The sequence below is a fragment of the Pseudorasbora parva genome, chromosome 18 (assembly GCF_024679245.1).
Source record: "Pseudorasbora parva isolate DD20220531a chromosome 18, ASM2467924v1, whole genome shotgun sequence".
NCBI classification, from domain to species: domain Eukaryota; kingdom Metazoa; phylum Chordata; class Actinopteri; order Cypriniformes; family Gobionidae; genus Pseudorasbora; species Pseudorasbora parva.
The window spans coordinates 6,398,565-6,420,013 of NC_090189.1; the positions used below are offsets into that span (position 1 = coordinate 6,398,565).

At 37.3% G+C, this 21,449-nt stretch overlaps 2 protein-coding genes across 2 annotated transcripts in view; one reads left to right on the forward strand and one right to left on the reverse strand.

Moving 5' to 3' along the window:
• Positions 1 to 426: 426 nt before the first annotated feature.
• Positions 427 to 6,937, reverse strand: nsa2 (NSA2 ribosome biogenesis homolog (S. cerevisiae)). The gene is made up of 6 exons (XM_067423773.1): positions 6,778 to 6,937; positions 5,301 to 5,488; positions 5,060 to 5,210; positions 2,899 to 3,078; positions 814 to 1,006; positions 427 to 722 (listed from the first exon to the last, which is right to left on the reverse strand). The coding sequence occupies exons 1-6, from the start codon at positions 6,778 to 6,780 to the stop codon at positions 655 to 657; spliced, it is 783 nt and encodes a 260-aa protein (XP_067279874.1). The 5' UTR covers positions 6,781 to 6,937; the 3' UTR covers positions 427 to 654.
• A 182-nt stretch (positions 6,938 to 7,119) lies between these two features.
• The window catches only part of spout1 (SPOUT domain containing methyltransferase 1), a 16,024-nt gene continuing 1,694 nt past the window's right edge, over positions 7,120 to 21,449 (forward strand). The window contains exons 1-11 of the mRNA XM_067423733.1: positions 7,120 to 7,237; positions 7,410 to 7,449; positions 10,043 to 10,168; positions 10,636 to 10,795; positions 13,806 to 13,895; positions 13,975 to 14,024; positions 14,104 to 14,234; positions 14,315 to 14,387; positions 16,137 to 16,235; positions 16,318 to 16,420; positions 19,397 to 19,544. Coding sequence (XP_067279834.1) covers positions 7,181 to 7,237; positions 7,410 to 7,449; positions 10,043 to 10,168; positions 10,636 to 10,795; positions 13,806 to 13,895; positions 13,975 to 14,024; positions 14,104 to 14,234; positions 14,315 to 14,387; positions 16,137 to 16,235; positions 16,318 to 16,420; positions 19,397 to 19,544 — 1,077 coding nt within the window. The 5' untranslated portion in view covers positions 7,120 to 7,180. The remainder of the gene's footprint in view (positions 7,238 to 7,409; positions 7,450 to 10,042; positions 10,169 to 10,635; positions 10,796 to 13,805; positions 13,896 to 13,974; positions 14,025 to 14,103; positions 14,235 to 14,314; positions 14,388 to 16,136; positions 16,236 to 16,317; positions 16,421 to 19,396; positions 19,545 to 21,449) is intronic.

The window sequence follows — 21,449 nt, forward strand, 5'->3', positions numbered from 1 at the left end:
TGAAATCTAAGAGATGTCTGTCCCTCCATTGACAACTACCACTTAGACACTTCAATAAGTTCATAAAGAGATCGTAAAACTGATCCTTATAAATCGAGCAGTTTAGTCCTAATTTTCTGAAGACAGTCAATTGCTTAATTTGCGCTCAAGCATGCTGCGTAACACGAGATTGAACCTCATTGCAATAAACCGCTCGATTTATATGGATTAGTTTAGTTTTATGATCTCTTTATGAGCTTATCACAAGTGGTAGTTGTGTAGCTGTCGATGGAGGGACAGACATCTCTCTGATTTCCTCAAAAGAAGATGAACAAAAGTTTAATTGGTTTGGAAAGACACGAGAGTGAATTTTTATTTTGGGATGAACTAAACCTTTACATCACAGAATGTAGTAACATCCATGAATAAATAATGAATGCAAAGAGAAACAGCTGAATATTTTATTGAAAATAAACAGCACTTTATTTCTGATCCACATGTTTCTGTGAGCATCGGGTCCAGATGAGAAGACAAAAATCCATCAACTGTCTGCAAATCATCTGGTTTTGTGATCAAGATTTCCAGTACGTTGACAATGACAACAGTTTTCCAGGCTGGAGCCGTTCCTGGCTGTACTCGGAGGCACAGTTCCTTATTAAACGCTTCAGGTTTCCATTAAACAAGCAACACGGCATTAATGCAGCCATCGTTTTCTGGGTTATTCGTCACCTGGGCGAATTTACCTGAAACACAACATCGCATTTCATGTTTTTTACTCTGAAACACATTTTTAAGTATTGCATAGCCAAAAAACGAAGAGCCAATCAGACTCACCCCAGATGACCTTCCCGCCCTGCGTGACCAATCCGAGCTCACTGACGTTGACCTCAATGACTGTTCCCTTGGTGATGACGCCCAGCGTAGTGTACAGGGAGGAGGAAGGGTTCTTCTTCACCCCCAGGATGGGCAAACAGAACGTGGCCTTCAGTTCAGGATGAGTGACGTGTGCCTTCTTAAACCTCAGACCCTGCAGACATTTACAATCAAAACTCTGTTAATATATACATAGAAATATGTGTTAACTCTTTACAAAAATGTGTTCTTGTGTTCATTAATGTTTAATCAACACTTACTAATACATAGTTTAATCAAAAGTTGTATCTGTTAAAACGTGGCAAAACTGTTTTAAAAAGTGGGTGGGACAGGTGTATGTGGATTTTAGCATTGCTAACACAATGTTATATCAGACGTAAAATATGTACAGCAACAATTGCAGAAAGATTAATATTAAGATGTCCAGAAATCAATTCAATAATTAAACATGGTCTCATGTTTAATTCTTGCATCTAAACACAATATAACGCAAGTGCCAAGTAGGGGTGTCCCCGACTAAGGATTTACACATTCGAATCTCTCTATAGTCGACCGATAGTCGAATCATCTGTGTGTGTGTAAACCATAGACTGGAAAAAAATAAACGGTATAAAAGGGTTGGGAAGGGCAGGACACTAGACAGCAGGAGGCTAAGACTATTTTTATTTTACTTTACACACGGCACACAGCCACCACTTTTAATAAAGTGATCAAAACTAGGCTACGCTACACATTCGTAAATTAACCGTTCTCTCATAACATTTAAAAGCCGCGATCGAAAACACAGAACATCACACAAATATATAAAAGAACATTTTGATAAATAAACCTAACAAAATACCTGCCTAGAGAGGAAAAGAACACTTTGAGTGCGTTTATATGCACGTTCTTCAGCCGATTGTGCCTTAAGGGGGTCTCACACCGGACTGAAGCTCAGCACTGTCTCAGGATCTCACACCAGGCAGACGTGAACATTACGCGCCGCGCGCAAGTTCAATTTTGAATCACTGCACGATGAGTGTATCTTGTAGTACAGGGTGAAATCAGTATATACATTCACGATTTGAGGGAAATATACATTTAATCGCCGCGGACAGGCGTCAAATGCCGCCGTCGGTGTATGTGTTCGAATTTTAAAGGCAGGGCGCGTCTGGTGCGAAGCTCAGTGCCCTTAAAGGGGCGATCGCTCAGCGCCGTGACACGTCTTTTTAACACTAATATTGAGCACCCCCATATTGCCAAAATGGTATGATCCTCGATTCATAACACCCACGGAGATTCGACCATGAGATCAGTGGTCGAATGCGATCCTGCATATCGATGCATCGAATCTTCGACTATTAGGGGTCACCCCTAGTGCCAAGATTTTTCACGTGAATAAAGGCATAGATTCGCAAACTTTGCTCGTAATACCTAATGGCCTAGTTCCCTAATGGTCCTTTGTTAAGCTTGTCAGAAGTTCTCGTTTTTAATCTGCTCTAGTATTTTTTTCTCATCAAAACCTAATATCATCAGTGGTTGTACATCAAGAGCATTTTGTTTCGTGATTTCCCCAGAACAAATAGAAAGTCTCGGCAACGGCGTTAAGCGATAGATTAAAGCGCTCGTCTGAAGACTGCACAGCATTCACGAGCCACAAGAGAAATCCGCGCCACTGATAACAGCGGGAACGAGCGACTCTTCGAGCGAAATGATGCTCTTCTAGTTAACCAGAGGTGTTTTGTTTGTGTTAGTTAGGTTCATCCGTGCAGCAAGATGTTTCAAAAAGTGGTGGGGACATGCACTACCCGTCCCACCCGCAAAATATGCCTATACTGTTAATATATAATGGACCGGAGCAAACATGTAGAGATCTATTTATTAACTAATGTTGATAAATACGGTAACAAATGTATTGATGGTTGTTAGTTCATGCATTAACGTTACAACTTACTGTAAAGTATTAACAATATTTACCTATTTGTTGCATTTAGTTTGTAATAGGACTTCTATTATGTAAAATATCAAAATGTTTGTATATGTATATGTGTGTATGTGATATTTTACCATAGGTCTGATGAAGCGTTCATATTTGGGCGGTTTGCGTGTGAAACCCTCTCCTACGAAACAGACTTTGGTCACCATTCTCTTCCAGGCCTTTTTCTGTCTCTTTCCGGTGCGGATGACTTTCAGAACCTCGGTTTCACCCTGGGCTCGGACCTTCGGTAAAGGAACCTCCCACTTTCCCTAAAGAAACGAATCAAACAAACCTTAGAGTTAGTATGGACACCTCACAGATAGGACAAGACAACATGAAATGGCAGCCTTCTGGGACATGCTTCAAAAACGAAATATATTGAAGGCAAAACTTAATATATTTGTTCGGGTACAAGTTGGTTATTATTGTTAACTAAAACATTTCTGTTAATTTAAATAAAACTGAAATAAAATATTAGTTATATTAGTAATTAATATAAATAATAATTAATTATATTAATACTATTATAAAGGAAATTAGACATGTTGCCTTGGCATAAAAATAAAAACTAAGACTAAATAAAAATTAAATAAACTTAAATAGCAATAAAAAAATGACAAAAGCACATAATGAAATGTAAAATGCATATGAAAAAATAATAAATTCCAGTGAAAAAATATTTCTTCATGCCCTGAAAAAGCTTAACAGAACTCTACACCCTTGCTTCATTTAATTTACCAGGAACCATGAATATGCAAATGAGCGCCGCCTCCACTTACTCGCTCACACACTAGCTAGAGGATACACTGGGTCGGGTCAACTTTACTGTAGTTAACGCTGCACACAGGCAAGTGGAAATAATACCGGTTTAATTCAGGCATATACTGTATGTTTGAGCCAGAAACTGAAACTGTAGGACCATAGACTGTAAATAACATGGACGTGACGTCACCCACAGAAATCCGAAGAGCCGTTCTGAAGCGTAAAGTAGAGACGAGCTGGCCGTTGCCATCTTGCCAGTGCATCATCGCGTGTCACTCCAAGATAACAGAAAATGGGCAAAAGGGCGGGATGTGGGCGGAGCTTAGGTGACACAATGACTAACACACAGCGGATAAATGGCTATCCACCAGTCACTCAAAGTGACCACGCCCTTAATTATGCAGAACTTTAAGGCTTTATATAATGTAAACAAATGAGTTCTAAAAAATTCACCCCCTCACAGTTGTCATGAAGGGCAAAATTAGCCGTATAGACCAAAACCACAATTTGTACCAGGCTGTTTTCTGCTGTAAAGTTGGGGATTTTAACCATAGACTGTAAAAAAAATATAGACGTAGTGTCCGTGACGTCACCCATAGGATTCCCATAAGCCGTTCTGAAGCTTAAAGTATGGCCGAGCTGGGCGTTGCCATCTTGTAAGCGAGTCATCGCGTGTCACTCCCGGATAACAGAAAATGGGCAAAAAGGCGGGATGTGCGCGGAGCTGAGGTGACGCAATAACTATAGACGGCGGATAAATGGCTATCCACTTGTAACCACGCCCTTAATTATGCAGAACCTTAAGGCTTTATATAACGTAAACGAATGAGTTATAAAAAAATCCACCCCCCCCTAGAGTTGTCATGAAGATCAAAATTAGCCTTATAAGCCAAAACCACAATTTGTACCAGGCTGTAAACATGTTTTTTTCTGCTTTAAAGTTGAGAATTTTAACATGGGGCTCAATGAGATTCTGCTCCCTTCTGGAGCCTGTCCCTAGAGGCCAGTTGAGGAATTGCAGTTTACATTACTTCCGTATTGGCTTCAAGAGAGATCGCGGGAGGTTGCCGCTTGATTTTAACATGGGGCTCAATGAGATTCTTCTCCCTTCTGGAGCCTTCTAGTGGCCATTTAATGAATTACAGTTTAAGTTACTTCCGTATTGGCTTCAACAGAAACTGGGGGAGGTTGCTTCTTGTGTAGGACACAACACAGTAAATGATAACTGTTCGCCGTCTCAGAGTCAGACAGCTGCCTTCTAACAATCGGTATTCTTAATAACACTTTAAACATCATAGAAAGTCAGTGAGAAAGAGAAAATGACGGGATTGGTTACATGTTTGTGATGACAGGAAACGAGAGGTTTCAAACTGCATTTTTAAAAATGCAGTTTTAAAGAGAAAATACTCAGCAATGTGTTGACTGATGGATATTTTCACCACAGGGGGTCTGAAATATCAGAAATCTGCTGTCTGATTGGATACTCACAGCCTTCTCTTTCCTCTTCTGTTTGATCATATTGGAGAGAACTTTGGCGCGTGATTGGCCCTCTCTGTCCAGCAGGTAAGCTGGCACCGCCCCCTCTGGTGTCTTGTCATCGTCCTTCTGTTTGCTCTTCCTTTGCTCGTGCATCTTAATGCTGTAATGCAAATAAACAGGAAACAGGTCACCAAACCTCCCTGACATTTAGCCCAAATCTAAAGTAAAGCTGAAGGTAAGAATAGCTCACGTCTTCTTCATCTGGATCTTCTCAGCGTGTCTCTGTTTGTGGTAGAGTTTGGCTTTGAGGCCGATCATCTTTCTGGCTTTGTGTGAGCGCTCGTGCGCCTCACGGCTTTCCTTCTTCCTCTTCCTCTCGTGGTGGTCCAGACGGTAGCCATGTCGCTTGCGGTGTAACTCGATGTGCTCGTTCTGAGGCTGTAGACCAACACAGGACACTACATGAATATTTGATTTCGTCTGTAGGTTCAACTCTCACAAATACACTCAGTTATAATACTGATTATTACAATTTTTCCCAAATATGAATCTAAAAGCATCTGATCATAACTGAACTTACTGAGTTCAGCTATAGATCAGTCATGGGAAATCTATCACTGTATGTAACAAGCATTACGCATCACACATCAAAGTGCAAGCAAATAGCCAGAAATAAAGACAAAGATAAAATGCAAATCAGCTGAGCTCTTCAATGCTGTGACTCACTGGGGTTTGTTATAAAATATCAGATGAATCACAAATATTATAAGCTCTGCCTTCATAGTAATGAGCCACAGTTCTTGCATAATGTAACTTGGGACATAACGTTTTTGGTATATGATACATATATATATATATATATATATATATATATATATATATATATATATATATATATATATATATATATATAAATCAATTAAAGTCTCTTCTGCTCATCAAGCCTGCATTTATTTAATCAATAATACAGAAAAACTTTAATATTTACAATTTAATTTTTTTTTAATACACTTTAAATATATTTTATTTAAACAGTTGTGCTGCTTCATATATATTTTATAACCTGTGATATTTTTTTCAGGATTATTTGATAAATAAAACGTAAAAAAAAAGAAGAAAAAAAGATAAGCATTTATTTAAAATAGAAATGTTCTGTAACAATATACACTATAGTTCAAAAGTCTGGGGTCTTTCATTTGTTTCTGAAAGAAATTAATAGTTTTATTCAGCAAGGCTGTGATGAATTTATATTAAAAATGGATAGTAAAGATTTAAAATGTTAGAAAAGATTTATATATTTTTTTAAATGCTGTTCTTTTAACATTTTATTAATCTGTAAATTCTGAACAAAGTATCACAGGTTCCAGAAAAATATTAAGCGCACAACTGTTACCAACATTGATATTAAATCTTCATATTAGAATGATAATATATATATATATATATATATATATATATATATATATATATATATATATACATACATACATACATGAGTGTGTGAGTGTGTAAACAACACACATATACAGTAAAAGAAAATAATCGTAACAAAAGCCATAAGTTGTTCTGTAATGTGTGTGTTTGTGGTATGGAATTACGTGTATATATATGTAATTATTACGAACAGATACGACTCATACGAAACATAAACATACACAGCCACATGTCAGCCAGACTCGCGCTAAACAAAGACATTTACACAACACTGGCAGGATTCTTCTTCTTACCATGGCGTGATATGTGGTGTTGAAGTGTTTATAGAGCTTTCCGGTGTTGCTTAATTCGCTCTTTGGTGTTTATCTCTTATATTTTGATGGTTTTATTTAAGACTCGAGTTCGCGATGTTCTTCACTCAGAGTCTGTTCTGTAGAGGAAGCGCGTCTGTAAAAAGGCTCCGGTCACAATCAACCGCAATTCATATCTGCAAGCATACGCCTATTCCAACTATTAACCACGCTTGATATATATTCTGAAAATACATATATGACATATGTGTTTATTAATGTGGGAGTTAATGTTCGTGTTACAAAACAGCACATAATTCTGTGTTTGCAAAGAAACTTTAGGAACCACATATTTGAGTCTTTGTTCTCTCTGGGATCACTGTAGACGTAACACACATAGGACAGCATGGCTGATGAACCTCCAGTGAAGAAAATTAAACCAAATACACTCTCAAATAAAGAGGTTTGAACTTTTTTTTGTGTGTTTCTCACATTACTGTGCTCGTTCTACATTTGAAGCTATAAAATGAACGTCATTACTTAACTGTAATATGTCATGTTACTTATTTAAAAACGAATAAATACCCTGTTTATGTCAGTTTAACGTCACGTTTTTGTAATATTTTCATTTGTAGGGTGAAGAGAGAATAAACTGGAAGAAATGGAAAGAACAAAGTAAGTGAAAACTTGTACATGTTCTACATTTAAAGAGTTTTTGGCATTATTAAGCGGAAAAAATATATTAGAAAGGTAATGGATCGCATTAAACATGAACTAATAGTAAAATAGTAAGATTTTTAATGTGCATCAAACATTTAGACGTCATATTTTTTCTTTTATATATACAAATGCTTGCATATGTGTTTTTCTTTTTTTATATCATATTTTTTCCTCAGGCTTTTATACCATATAATATATTGTGAGAATATGGAGCTCAAACAAACTGGATAGCTTGTAATGTAATTCAACAAGATCTTTATAACAGTCTAAATACACAAAAAGCATATAAATGTCAGTTGCCACTGTATATCGGCCAATAAAATGTCTTAGTAAGATGATATTTAAATGCTTAGTTTTATAATCAAAACTCTGAAGTTTTAAAACATATAATGCAATGTAAAGATGATTGCGAGATGAACAAATAAACCTTTCTCTAAAGTCTGATCATATTTGATATACTCACATTTAAACATTATTTTTTATAATAAATTATCTAGGGGTTATCAAGTAAACCCAAGTTGCTTCTGTCCACTAAGTGTTCATCTTGAAATATTACTAGCAATGTTTACGTTATAAAAATCAGTACAGATTTCACAGCAAAAAGATACAAGCTGAAGATGGATGTTTTTACATCTATAATCAGTGTTGCCACAGTTACTTTGAAAAAGTAATCTGATTACTGATTACTGATTACTCCTTTAAAAAGTAACTTAGTTACTTTACAGATTACTTGATTTTAAAAGTAACTAAGTTAGATTACAAGTTACTTTATTAGTTACATTCAGCAGTTGCCGACAACACCGCTGCCGCCTCAAAATAGAAATGACAACCGTTTTTGGCAACACACTTTATTGCATTTATGCCCGAGACTGACGGCCTCGACTTTTTTACGCCCCCTTTTTTAGGCTTCTCCTTCGTTTTATATTTATTTTAATAATTAAAATGAACAGTGAGATGTGCTGGTGGAAACAACATGAGACCATGATAGCTTGCGCCACTGTCAAGATATGGCTCGCGCAGGGTTAAAGAGTCCGTTTCTTCAGTGCAGCTGCTAGAGTTATGGCCTTTTTACAACTGGTTCCTTCATTCGTTTTCTCTGACCAGATCTATCTGATTGCGAAATGACCAGGAGTAGGCCTTCCGAGAGTCTTTCGAGACGCATTTAATTCCGATCACTCAAACAAACCAATTCAGAAGGTGCATGAAAGCATTTCAAACTAAACCGGACAAATGTAAATATATCTGGTTGTTTAAACCACATGTGTAAATTTTGGCAAATAATTAAAAAATAAATGTGTGAGAGCGTGTTATGTTGTAGTCAGATAGATATGATGGTGCTACTGCAACATCGCTGCAAATGAGTAGCTAAAGCAAGCCAACGCATATGGCCGTAAATGAAACTTTAAAATAAGTCACACAAAACACAATCATCTTCAATATAAAATAATGAGACTAATGATCTTACCAGTGCTTAGGTCACTCTCTCTCATATTGCGATCTTTGAATTTGAAATGAGCTGCTGAATAAAATGCTGGAATCTTTTGCTTTGATGTGAACTCCGTTAAATGAGCATACCGCGGGAACTGAAGATCGGATTTATATTAATTTTGCTGAAGTGTAAGGTAGGCTATAAGACAACCTTCATGTACTTTTTTTTTGTTTGTTTAGATTGTGTAGCCCGTTTCGTTTTTTTGAGCGCCGTTGCGAGCAGTAGGATAGCCTATCAGCCTGCCTCAGCTCGTCAAAAATGCCTTTGTGGTGGTATAATAACTAGCCTACTTTGTTTTTAATGTCAAAGTAGTTATATTTCGTTTCGTTTATTTTTTAAGTTCATTTAGAAAAATATTTAGAGCAAATTTTGTTTGTTAAATTAAAGTTTTAATTTTTTTATGTGACGACCCAGTGAGTTAACCGCATGTTTAGCCTAGTCTCTCAAACCAACTCTTGAATTGTCTTGCCTATATAAACTTTAATTTAACAAACAAAAAATTGCTCTGAACATTTTCTAAATTAGGATAATAAAAAAACGAAACGAAAAATAACTACTTTGACATTAAAAACAAAACTGAACTATTTTAATGGCTGCAACAATGTAAAAAGTAAAATAAATAAATAAAAAACATGGCTCCAGCCCCCGGGCTGAGAATTTGGATAAGCTGTCGGTTTTTACTAAGGAAAATGACTAAAAAAGTAACTCACAGTGACTTGGATAAGTAACTTTAATCTGATTACTGGTTTGGAAATAGTAACGCGTTAGATTACTCGTTACTGGAAAAAAGTAGTCAGATTAGAGTAACGCGTTACTGGCATCACTGTCTATAATAAAAGGCCTTTTACGTGCTATAAAAGTAAATTATCAACCAGGTGACAGAAGGCATGTAGTAGATTGTCTGTGACAGGTTTTTTTGATCATACTTGAACTTAAGAGGCCTTAAAAATTATTTAATGTATCAAATATGACACACACATGGCTTTATAATGTTAAGATGATGATGTAAAGCTGCCATATTCAAGGGTTCATTGCTGCTGTCTGTGTCTTCATCTCCAGAGAAAGAGGAGAAGAGACGACGCAAAGAGAGCAAACTCATCCAGAAGCTGGAGAAACAGAAGCAGAAGCAGGAGAAAGAGGAGGAAAATAAGCAGCAGGCTCAGCAGGAAGTGAAGGAAAGTAAAGGTGAGCAACACTGCAACTTAAAATTGTAAACTACCACACATCACACTATAATGTGTGCTAGACCAGGGCTTTTCAATCTCTTAGATCAGGGGTTTTCAAACGGGGGGCCGCAAGGGAGTGACAGGGGTCCGTGGGGAAAAAGTAAAAAGTAAACGAACTATAAACTTTTATCCCAGCACTTCTGTAATAGTATGAATTACTGTAAGACATAAATGCTGATACTGTGTGCTTGAAAAGTCTGTTTGTGAAGCTGTTTCATACCGAAACATGACAACGGCTCTCTCTGGCTCAGTGGCAGTGCCAACACGGATCTGAATGAACCGCTGTGATTGCACTCGTCAAAAGGTTCATAGACAGAGGCGAATCGCTGTCGTTTAGGAATAGGATCACGTGGGTGTTTAACGATTAATCATGCAGCTCTGTTACATGTAGTATACCAGAGTTAAACCATCCTCTTGTCTTGTCAGGTCGTGTGTATACGTTGAGCGTGGCTCTGCCTGGCTCAGTGATGGATAATGCTCAGTCTCCAGAGCTGCGGACGTACCTGGCGGGTCAGATCGCTCGGGCGTGTGGGGTGTTCTGTGTGGATGAGGTGGTCATATTTGACGAGCTGGGAGAAGACGCAAAGTGAGTCGCTACTTTAAAAGTTTTTGTCATTGATTACACTGCAAACTTGACAACAAATTCTGGGATTTGCAAAATAGGCCTAATATTACCTAAAGCCCCGTTTCCACCACAGGAACTTTACCCAGGAACTAGGAACTTTGGGTGGTACTTCGTGTGTTTAGACCGCAGGAACCAGGGTCTAAATGAAGTTCCGGGTAAATATTTCCCCCTCCAATCGGCCCTGCTCGCGAGGTAGTACTTTTTCAAAGTTCAGGAACTTTCGAGGGCGGGACTTGGGCGCTGAACATGCTGATTGGTTGAGCTCACGCAGCATTTTAGTTCAACCGGCATTTTTAAAAGTCTTTTGCGAGGTTCGTTCTGCGTTCAGTAAATATCAGTCTTGCTCTCTGTCTGATGGCGCGCGTTCGTCTCAGCCATCTCACGTGCAATGTCCGTAATAGCTGATAATAATATACATTGTCATTTTAAATCTAGCTTTACAAGCTTTCTGAATATGCTGCTGAATCTGCATATAGTGCGCTTTTCTGTCATTGTTAATTACCTCTTTAGTAAACCTATACATAACCAGCAAAAGCGGCACAGCTTGAATCTCTTCCATACTCGTTATTAATTTGTTTTCACCATGTAAACGACCTGACCGATTACTTTTAAGTGTGTGTCCTTACATGACGTGACAGCGCGCGCCGCGCTCATGTTGACAAGAGAGGAAAGTTCATTTTTCTGAGCGGTAAACTTTTTATATCGTAAGTTATGAAGATAATGTTGGAGTAATGACACAGCGTATATTGCCCCGGGCAGTTTTTACTTTAACTGCGCCTGACAGAAGATTTTTTTTTCTGAGATGATTATTACACTTTACAACAAATAGCTATAAATAATACTGTATTAGTCCTGGTGTCCGTTAAGAGTTGCTATGGCTACAGTAAACACATTCAGCTGCTGGAGAAAACAGCGTTGACATTTTTGATGCGGCAGACAAACTGCATGTGACAAAATGACTGCGATTGAAAGTCATCCCATGTAAACACCAGATCGGTTTAGATAACGTCTCATGTAAACAGTCCACTAAATCTTTCAATCGGTACACTTAAAAATGATTACTGTCCGTCACTGGCTTGGAGGAGCAGTCGCGCGCAGTCCTACATCACCGGACTAATTTGCCTAATCTTCTCGGAACTTTATCGCGGTCGAAACGCAGACAGATGCAGGTCTGGGGGGAGAAAAGTTCCTGTAAAAAAGTTCCTGGTACAAATTGTTCCGGGTAATTTTGGTGGAAACGGGGCTTAATTTGATGATGCATAGTAAAAAAATCAACAAACGTTATTATGTGTAGTTTACATCACTTACAGTTTGAGTGAAAATATTTCTGCTTATATATCATATTTATCATGTGTGTATGTTTGTGTTTGTACTAGTAAAAAAATTATCAGAAAATGCCATTTTTAATGTTTTTATAGAAGTGTCTTCTGCTCAACAAGGCTGCATTTATTTGAATCAAAAATACAGTAATATTGTGAAATATTTTTACAATTTAAGTTAACTGGTTTCTGTTTAAAATATATTTTAATATATCATTTAATCATTCTGATTTTCATTCTTTTTTTAACCCTTTGATGAATAAAAATTCAAAAAGAACAGTGTTTATTATAAATAGAACGTTTTAATGTTTATTAATTCCATACATGTCTTTTGTATCTATTTAGTGTGCCTTTTCTAAATAAAAAAAAATAATTAAATAATAATAAATTTAAAAAAATCTATGTATTTTTTTTACTTACCCCAAATGTTTGAATGGCAGTGTATCATGATTTTCAGAAAAAATGAAAAATAGAACACAGCTTTTTAAAAAGCACGATTTCTGAAGAGTAATAAAGCTGAACATTCAGATTTGATCACAGGAATAAATTACATTTTAAAATATATTACGAAACCAGTTAATATAAATTGAAATAATATTTCACAATATTACTTTTTTTTTAAATTGTATTTAAAAAAAAAAATCTAATAAATGCAGCCTTGGTGAAATTGAGACTACTTACAAACACACACACACACACACACAAACACACAGGTTTGTTTCACTAAATTAGTGAGGACATTACATAGACTTCCATTGATTTTATATCAGGTTAATGATCCTTTCTATCCCCTAACCCAACTCCTATCCCTAAACCTACCCATCACAGAAACATGCAGAATAGATTGAAATAAAAACATGTTTTGGCCAATTTATAAGCCTTTCTAACTAGTGAGGACCAGTCAAATGTCCTCACTAGTGAGTCATTTTCATATTTCACTATTTAAGTGAGGACATTTGTGTCCTCACAATTATTGCAAAACAAGGAACACGTGCGCACGCACGCACGCACACACACACACACACACGCACACACACGCACACACACACACACACACACACACACACACACACACACACACACACACACACACACACACACACACGATCAGTTCATTAAAGTAACAAAGCAGTGAAATGTCTAAGATTTTGGTTTTAATTACAAAAAGAAGTATTAAAATATTTTTATATTACAATCAGCAAAATATTTTCTATTAAATTACATAGTGTTCTATTTATGTCAAAGAATTTTATATAAACACAAGGTTATAAATAGGCTTTTTTCTTCACAAAATCTCTCATTTTCAGTCACTGTGTGGAATATATGTAGTAAATGCCCTCAGAGGAAGCCGAAAACATCTTAAATCATAATGCAATATACGCAAAAATTGCCTGATAATTTATCAAATGGTTGTGACCTGGTTCAGAGAAAGAGATGAATCATGTCTTTGTTTTTCTTTCATTTTGTTCCTTACAAATGGTTGTCAAAAGCAAAAATGCTACAAATTGCACTTCATATTTCAGGATAAAGTTAAAATAGAGCCATTTTTTGTAATCAGCTTCCCAAAATTAGTATTGGATTTAATTCAGAAAATATGTGTTATCAATTTGAATACACAGTTCAAGCTTCAAAACATGATCTTAATATTTCAGGACCGTTGAGGGAGAGTTCACAGGCATTGGTAAGAAAGGCCAGGCCTGCGTCCAGCTCGCACGCATCCTGCAATACCTCGAGTGTCCACAGTGAGTGCTGTCACAATCAGATTTATGTCATATTAATGTGCACGTAGACCTTTAGGCATCACATCTGTGTCGTGTGCAGATATCTGCGGAAGTCTTTCTTCCCGAAGCATCGAGACCTCCAGTTTGCCGGTGAGTATCACATAATCGAACCCTGATCGTGTTTTTGAGCTGAACGTTTGCAGAATCAGTTTAAACGTGTGTGTTTCAGGTCTGTTGAATCCTCTGGACAGCCCGCATCACATGCGCATGGACGAGGAGGCGGAGTTTCGGGAGGGGGTGGTGCTCGATCGGCCGAGCAAACCGGGCAAAGGGTCCTTCGTCAACTGTGGGATGAGGAAGGTGTGTGTTTTAATACACACAGACTTGATTGGTCTTTCAGTGAACAGGAAATGACCTCAGTCTGTGTGTTTTATCTACAGGAAGTTCAGATCGATAAACAGCTGAAAACCGGACTGAGAGTGACCGTACAGCTCAACAAGAGCCAAAAGAAAGGTACACACATTTTGTGTTATTTTATATTAATATTATATGATAGTTTTTGAAATAGCTTCTTTTTTTCAGGTTTTTATTTTAATTTTAGCTTTAATTTATAGTTACTATATATTAATTGATGACTTTACAACATTGACATAGTTATTGAAATGAATCAATATTGAACTGAATTGAGCCCGAGTGACACCATAGTCTTTGTTATTTTTCATAACCGATGAATTTTGCAACATTAACACTGTTATTTTCCTGTTTATTACTGTAAAAATGCTTCGAAACAACCTATTACATAAATAACTATGCAATATAAATATGACTTCATTTGACTATTTTTTTATTTCAGTTAGTAATTTTAGTACTTTAGCTCAAATTCATTGTAAAGTTTATTTAGTGGATGTTTTTCTTCTAATATTTACTTTTATTTGATTTCAGCTTTCTAATGTTTTTTACAGTTTTAGTTCATATTATTATTTTTTAATTTATTAAACATAAACTATATATGTATATGTGTGTGTGTGTTTGTGTGTGTATATATATATATATATATATATATATATATATATATATATATATATATATATATATATATATATAAATATACACTGATCAGGCATAACATTATGACCTAATATTGTGTTGGTCCCCCTTTTGCTGCCAAAACAGTCCTGACCTGTCGAGGCATGGACTCCACTAGACCCCTGAAGTTGTCCTGTGGTATCTGGCACCAAGACGCTAGCAGTAGATCTTTTAAGTCCTGTAAGTTGCGAGGTGGGGCCTCCATGGATCGGACTTGTTTGTTCAGCACATCCAACAGATGCTCGATTGGATTGAGATCTGAGGAATTTGGAGGCCAAGTCAACACCTCAAACTCGTTATTGTTCTCCTCAAACCATTCCTGTTCCATTTTTGTTTTGTGGTAGGATGCATTATCCTTCTAGCCACAGCCACCAGGGAATACCGTTTCAGTGAAAGGGTGTTCATGGTCTACAACAATGCTTAGGTACGTGTCAAAGTAACATCCACATGGATGGCAGGACCCAAGGAACAAGGTTTCCCAGCAGAACATTGCCCAAAGCATCACACTGCCTCCGCTGGCTTGCTTTCTTCCCATAGTGCATCCTGGGGCCATGTGTTCCCCAGGTAAACGACACACACACACCCAGCCATCCACGTGATATAAAAGAAAACGTGATTCATCAGACCAGGCCACCTTATTCCATTGCTCCATGGTCCAGTTCTGATGCTCACGTGCCACTGTTGGTGCTTTCGACGGGGTCAGGGGTCAGCATGGGCACCCTGACTGGTCTGCAGCCCCATACGCAACAAACTGCGATGCTCTGTGTATTCTGACAGCTTTCTATCAGAACCAGCATTAACTTCTTGAGCAATCTGAGCTCCAGTAGCTCGTCTGTTTGATTGGATCACCCGGGCCAGCCTTCGCTTCTCACGGGCATCAATGAGCCTTGGCCGCCCGTGACCCTGTGGCCGGTTCACCACTGTTCCTTCTTTGGAGCACTTTTGATAGATACGGACCACTGCAGACCGGGAACACCCCACAAGAGCTGCAAGTTTTGGAGATGCTCTGACCCAGTTGTCTAGCTATCACAATCTGGCCCTTGTCAAACTCGCTCAAAGCCTTACACTTGCCCATTTTTCCTGCTTCTAACACATCAACTAAATTTAAAAAGTGAAATCATACTCAACCACCCCTTTAAATCTGTGATATTTAATCGAACCCTGTTTGTGTTTCAGAGGGGAAAGTATATAAAGGTGCAGTCGTGGCTCCTCACATCCCAAGGACAGAAGGTGGGCTGTACTGGGGTTACAGTGTCCGTCTGGCTTCCTGTCTAAGTGAGTTCTTCACATTTATTCATCTATGTCATCCTTATTCTTCAGCAGCGAGTAAAACTGAAATTGGGTCCCATTTGTGTAGGTGCTGTGTTCACAGAGTGTCCGTATAAAGGCGGATATGATCTGACCATTGGCACATCAGATAAAGGAAGCAGTGTTGATCACGTCACACTATCTCCATTCAAGTGAGTTTTGCATGGTTTTCTGCCTTATGTCTTATTTTATGGCTGATTTATCTAGAACTCTCACTGTCTCACTGGGACGTTTGCTATTACATATTTTTTACTTATACTAAACCACAAACAAACCACATGATTTGAAATCTTTCAGACTCTAATTTTTATATTTGGTGATTGTTTTTTGATAAACATGGTAAACCCTAATTGTAATTGTTAAAATTTCCAAGGATCAGTATTCTCCACTAAAAGTGATCAACCTGACCAAACTGTAAGTCGTAGAGACTTGAAACTTTGAGGGTTGGTAGTACCCATCCCATCTACAACGTCACCCAGATCGGCCTGATGGGGGCACTACAGCGGTCAAAAGTATGAAATGACTAAAGCGTTATGCTTTTTGTCCTGATTAGAACCAAACCATTGCAGCAAGATTCTCTGGAGTCTGATTGTCAATAATAAAAAATAAAAAAAGTTTAAATTTTGATTAGTTAAAGCAGCACTGAGTAACTTTTGCTCTCGGGGTCCCCCTACAGTTTGGAAAAAATAATGTCCTCAACTACTGTCGTAAGCTCTGTCATCCTACAACAGGGGATGCCATCGCGCGTGCATTTGTTGACATGACAACCCTGATAACCCTGAACTAGTGATGCGCGGGACGTCTCATAACCCGCAGACCCCGTCGCGTGTGAAATGTCTTCATCCCAGGTACAGTCAGTGGCTAATGTTTCAGCAGGTCATATGAATATAATTTCATGGGTTTTCTTTTTTTCAAACGCCAAATAATTGCGATGTTCACGTTTAAAAGCCAGTGTCATTATAGTAGTCTATTGGTTACCGTTTTACAGAATCTATATGATACTTCAGTTCAATGTTTGAGTGGTCGGTAATCACCACAACAAGCAGGACGGCATCGGTCGGGCACGCCTCCTTCAGCTCACGCCAACGAGCAAACGCTGGCCCAATGTTGATCCTCGTTTTGCCTTTAATCACATCACTTTTTCATTTCCTCTTATTGCTTTCCTCCAACAAAACCTTTTCTTTCTTATTTGTCTGCTGCTTCGGACATGACTATATTATCCGACGAACAAAGTTGGGCTCGCACGTCCGAATGTAAGGAAGTGTGGGTGTTGGTGGAAGTGACGTATTTGCCATAAACCTTTTTGTTCTCGGGTTACTACCCGAAACCCGAAGTTTAAAAGTACGATTAAAAACGATACAGACCCCATCAGGCTATGGCAGACGTGTCATTCAACCTATTGTAAGTCATCACAATAGTCAATCATCACAAGAGTCTTGAAAATATATTATGAAGGTTGAAAAGTTACCTGGTGCTGCTTTAACTAAAATGGGTATAATTCGTGAACCAAATGAGATATTTTCATCAAACTCTGTACACATATGTATGGGCTCGATCTGTGGTCGTGTGAAAAATCATGTGGTGACTGGCCACTTAGTGGCACTATAGCATTGAGGGAAAAAAAATACTATAAATTTAAAGTCTGATTGACTTGAAAATTGGCATGTGGTGTCTTTGCCCAAGATGCGAAGAAGTTGAAGTTTTATGGAGCCCTGCACATGACATGCTGGAAAAAAATAAAAATATATGTATGTTTGTTAAGAAACGGATTAGTAAATTGTGGTTATGAATCAAGAATTTGTTCCGTCGTTTTACTAAAACATGGCCATGATGTAATAATTTGTTTCGTCCCCTTGAGGGAATGAATTTGTAAAACATGGCCACAATCAACAAATTCATTCTTATTTCATGGCCACGATTGAACTAAAACGGAGACAGTTAAGTTTGCATGTCATGTGCAGGGCTCTGTAAGTTTTTATGCCAGTTATTCAAAAGATAACATCCAAGTTTAAAATATAAAGAAATATTAGATTTTCCATTTGTGATTCGTCATGTCTTGTCTTGATTCACATCTTTCCGTATTTCCTTTTACGTGATAAAGGTTAGATTCACATCAAACCCTGCCATACTACTTCTGAATATGATGTCTATGTCTTAGTAAATTGTGTAGAAATATATGAATTATTTTACTACAATCATGTGAGACGTGGGTGGAGCTTGCTTGAAGGTCAACTAGTGGAAGCGTTTGGTACTGCACCCAAATTAAATCTTACTGAAAGCTAATTTTTTGAGAAATCAACCCTTAAATTTGGAACACCTCTTGTTTAGAATTATTTTTCTAGCAGTTGTAGCATAGAACATGTTTTGTAAATATTTACTTTTAAAATGTACTTTTTATAATGATGTATAAATGTATTGTTTATAGATGTATAAACAATCTTGCTCCAGCTATCATATGCCAATTAATAACAAAACAACGCAGTAAGGGAATGACTACAAGAGGTACAACTAATCAGAATTGCACAGTACCGAAAAGAAAAACTACATTTGCACAATCCACATTTTCAGTTCAAGGTACACTGCTTTGGAACAGCCTGCCAGTTGAACTAAAAATGCAAACAGAGTTAAAACTCTGTCAAATAAATCTAAAAAAGTGGTTTAAACAAAAGCAGGTTTGTGAACATTGATGGTCATACACAGTCTTAGTTTTCTTTTTTTATTGTTTTTTTTTTCATTTTCTTTTGTGTGTGTGTGTGTGTGTGTGTGTGTGTGTGTGTGTGTGTGTGTGTGTGTGTGTGTGTGTGTGTGTGTGTGTGTGTGTGTGATGTTTTCTTGTTGTTTTAAAAGCCTAACCAGGGACTGGGGCTGCAAATTAGCCTTTGGCTATAAGCCTATATGTGGAGCATCAGCAGCATGAAATTGTAGCAATATTTTTTTTTCTGCATTGTCCCTGTCAAATAAATAAATACATACATACATAATGCTTTCAAAAGTGACTAAAGTATGGTATTTTTACCTCTAATTATGGCAATTTAAGTTGGAAATGTGATTTGGTCTGACAGTTAACAGGTTTTAAATATGCTGTTTTGATTTGCTGAGAAATATAACTCAACTGTGTTCTCCGTCAGGCACATGCTGGTGGTGTTTGGTGGTCTCCAGGGGTTAGAGGCCAGTGTTGATGCCGATGAGAATCTGCACATCACTGAACCCAGCGTGCTCTTTGACCTTTACCTCAACACCTGTCCCGGGCAGGGCAGTCGCACCATCCGCACCGAGGTGACAGAGAAAATGCATATTTGTTAACAGCTCCATACGGAAAATTTGGTATTGTTGGGCTGGGTCTACAAAAATGACTTCTTGATTTTAGTCCACTCTCATTTAGTTAAACCAATATGGATACTTAAACCCCAAGAATCGATGATGTTTTCAAGCGATGTGTGAACAAAACTTCACTAAACATTTGTAGCACACCTACTAATTTGAACGGATATCAAATATCAAGCAATGTATTCGAATATATTCGAATATCTACGACCCACCCCCCATTAAAAAAAAAACAGACACCGCCGTAATGGAGATTCAATCACAATCGCATTAACAGTCTGACAGTCATAAACAGGACTCAGGCCACAGCCTGTATGAAAAAATAAATTGTTAACTTAATGTTTGCAACAGCAGGTTATCAACTTAATCATTATAAAGTGCCACTATGCAATCATCACAACTCTCAGTTTGTCTACGGCATCAGATGTCGACGCCGTCCTCTACAGAAGCTGGAATTTGTTTACGGATGCCATAGCAACTCTCAACGGCCACCAGGACTTTTATAAAAGCTATTTATTTGTTGTAAAGTGTAAAAATCATCTCAGAAAAAATAAATTCTAATGTCAGGCGCAGTTGAAGTAGTTGATTGTTTGCTTACATGGGTAGGTTTATGGACAGTGTCATGGTTAGTGACAGTGTCCCTCAGAAAAATTTACTTTCCTCTTGTCAACATGCTTGGTGCATGTGAGCGCGGCGTACATCATATAAGGACGCACACTCAAAAGTAATCCTGTCAGTTCGTGTACATGGTGAAATGTTTCGTTTGATCGATTCATAAAAAGGTTTATCCCACCCATCTCAAAACGATTACAATTTCATTCAGTTTGGGCATTTTTATTACGATTGAGGTGTTTATGGAGCATTTTCATTCAGATTGGACTTTTAAACCGATTACAGTGCTCCATGTTAACACACCCGACTGTAAAAAATTGTGCTACATGGAACTTTAAAAACCGGATAGTTTATTTATAGTTCGATTACGGATATTTCACATCATGTTCGAATGCATATTTGAGTATTGAATTAAAAATTGACAGCCCTAAACCTACCACACAATAAATCACAATAAGCTTAGTAAGTTATGATATGAAGCAAATTCTTTTCAATTCTGTACATTTTATAATGAAATTCGAAGAATAAATGCAATTTTGGCACTCTTTAATGTGGCGTGACTGCAGTTCAGTTTATGCGAATCGCTCGTGAACCAATAATTTCTTCCGCTTTACTACTAGTTATAACACAAAATAAATGTGAATGAACATCAGAAGGTATGTTGAAAGATACAGTACAACTTACTGAAATGTCATGTCTAATGCAATCACATAATCAGTGTTTCAACAGCGTAAAGACGTCAATAAAACAGCTTGTGAACAATATCATGGAACTACATTTACCTCAGGAAAGCCATTCAGTGACCATACACTTTAGTCAGCTTGAAAGTGAACTCTAGAGAGCAGTGCTTTGATAAATATATGCACTATATTCATTATATTCATTATATTTTACTTATTTAATGCATGTTTGAATAAATCCCTAATTGGAGTAGAGACAATTATATGTTTAAATGACAAAAACAGCCTTATGTGCTATTTAAAATTTTGTATAAAAATCAGCTGTTAAATATCAACTTAAATATTACCCAGGTGAAAAAGGCGTAACATTAAATGTATTCAAAATGCATTAAAGTATATTGGTATTGTACTAAAAAGATACTCAAGTACATTTTTAATGCATTTAATATTACGTCTTTTTCACCTGGGTATAGTAATGGACCAACTAACAGGGTTTCCTGTATAGTTTACTGCATTAGTTGAGAGAGATAAAGATGTATGCTGTACCTGATATGTATCCAAATGA

Excerpts from the sequence above, each read along its gene's own strand:
- nsa2 (XM_067423773.1), bottom strand. Across the intron at positions 3,079-5,059 it reads AGAAGAGGAAAGAGAAGGCT|GGAAAGTGGGAGGTTCCTTT; the intron begins GTGAGTATCCAA and ends TCGTTTCTTTAG. Across the intron at positions 1,007-2,898 it reads AACGCTTCATCAGACCTATG|GGTCTGAGGTTTAAGAAGGC; the intron begins GTAAAATATCAC and ends AAATGTCTGCAG.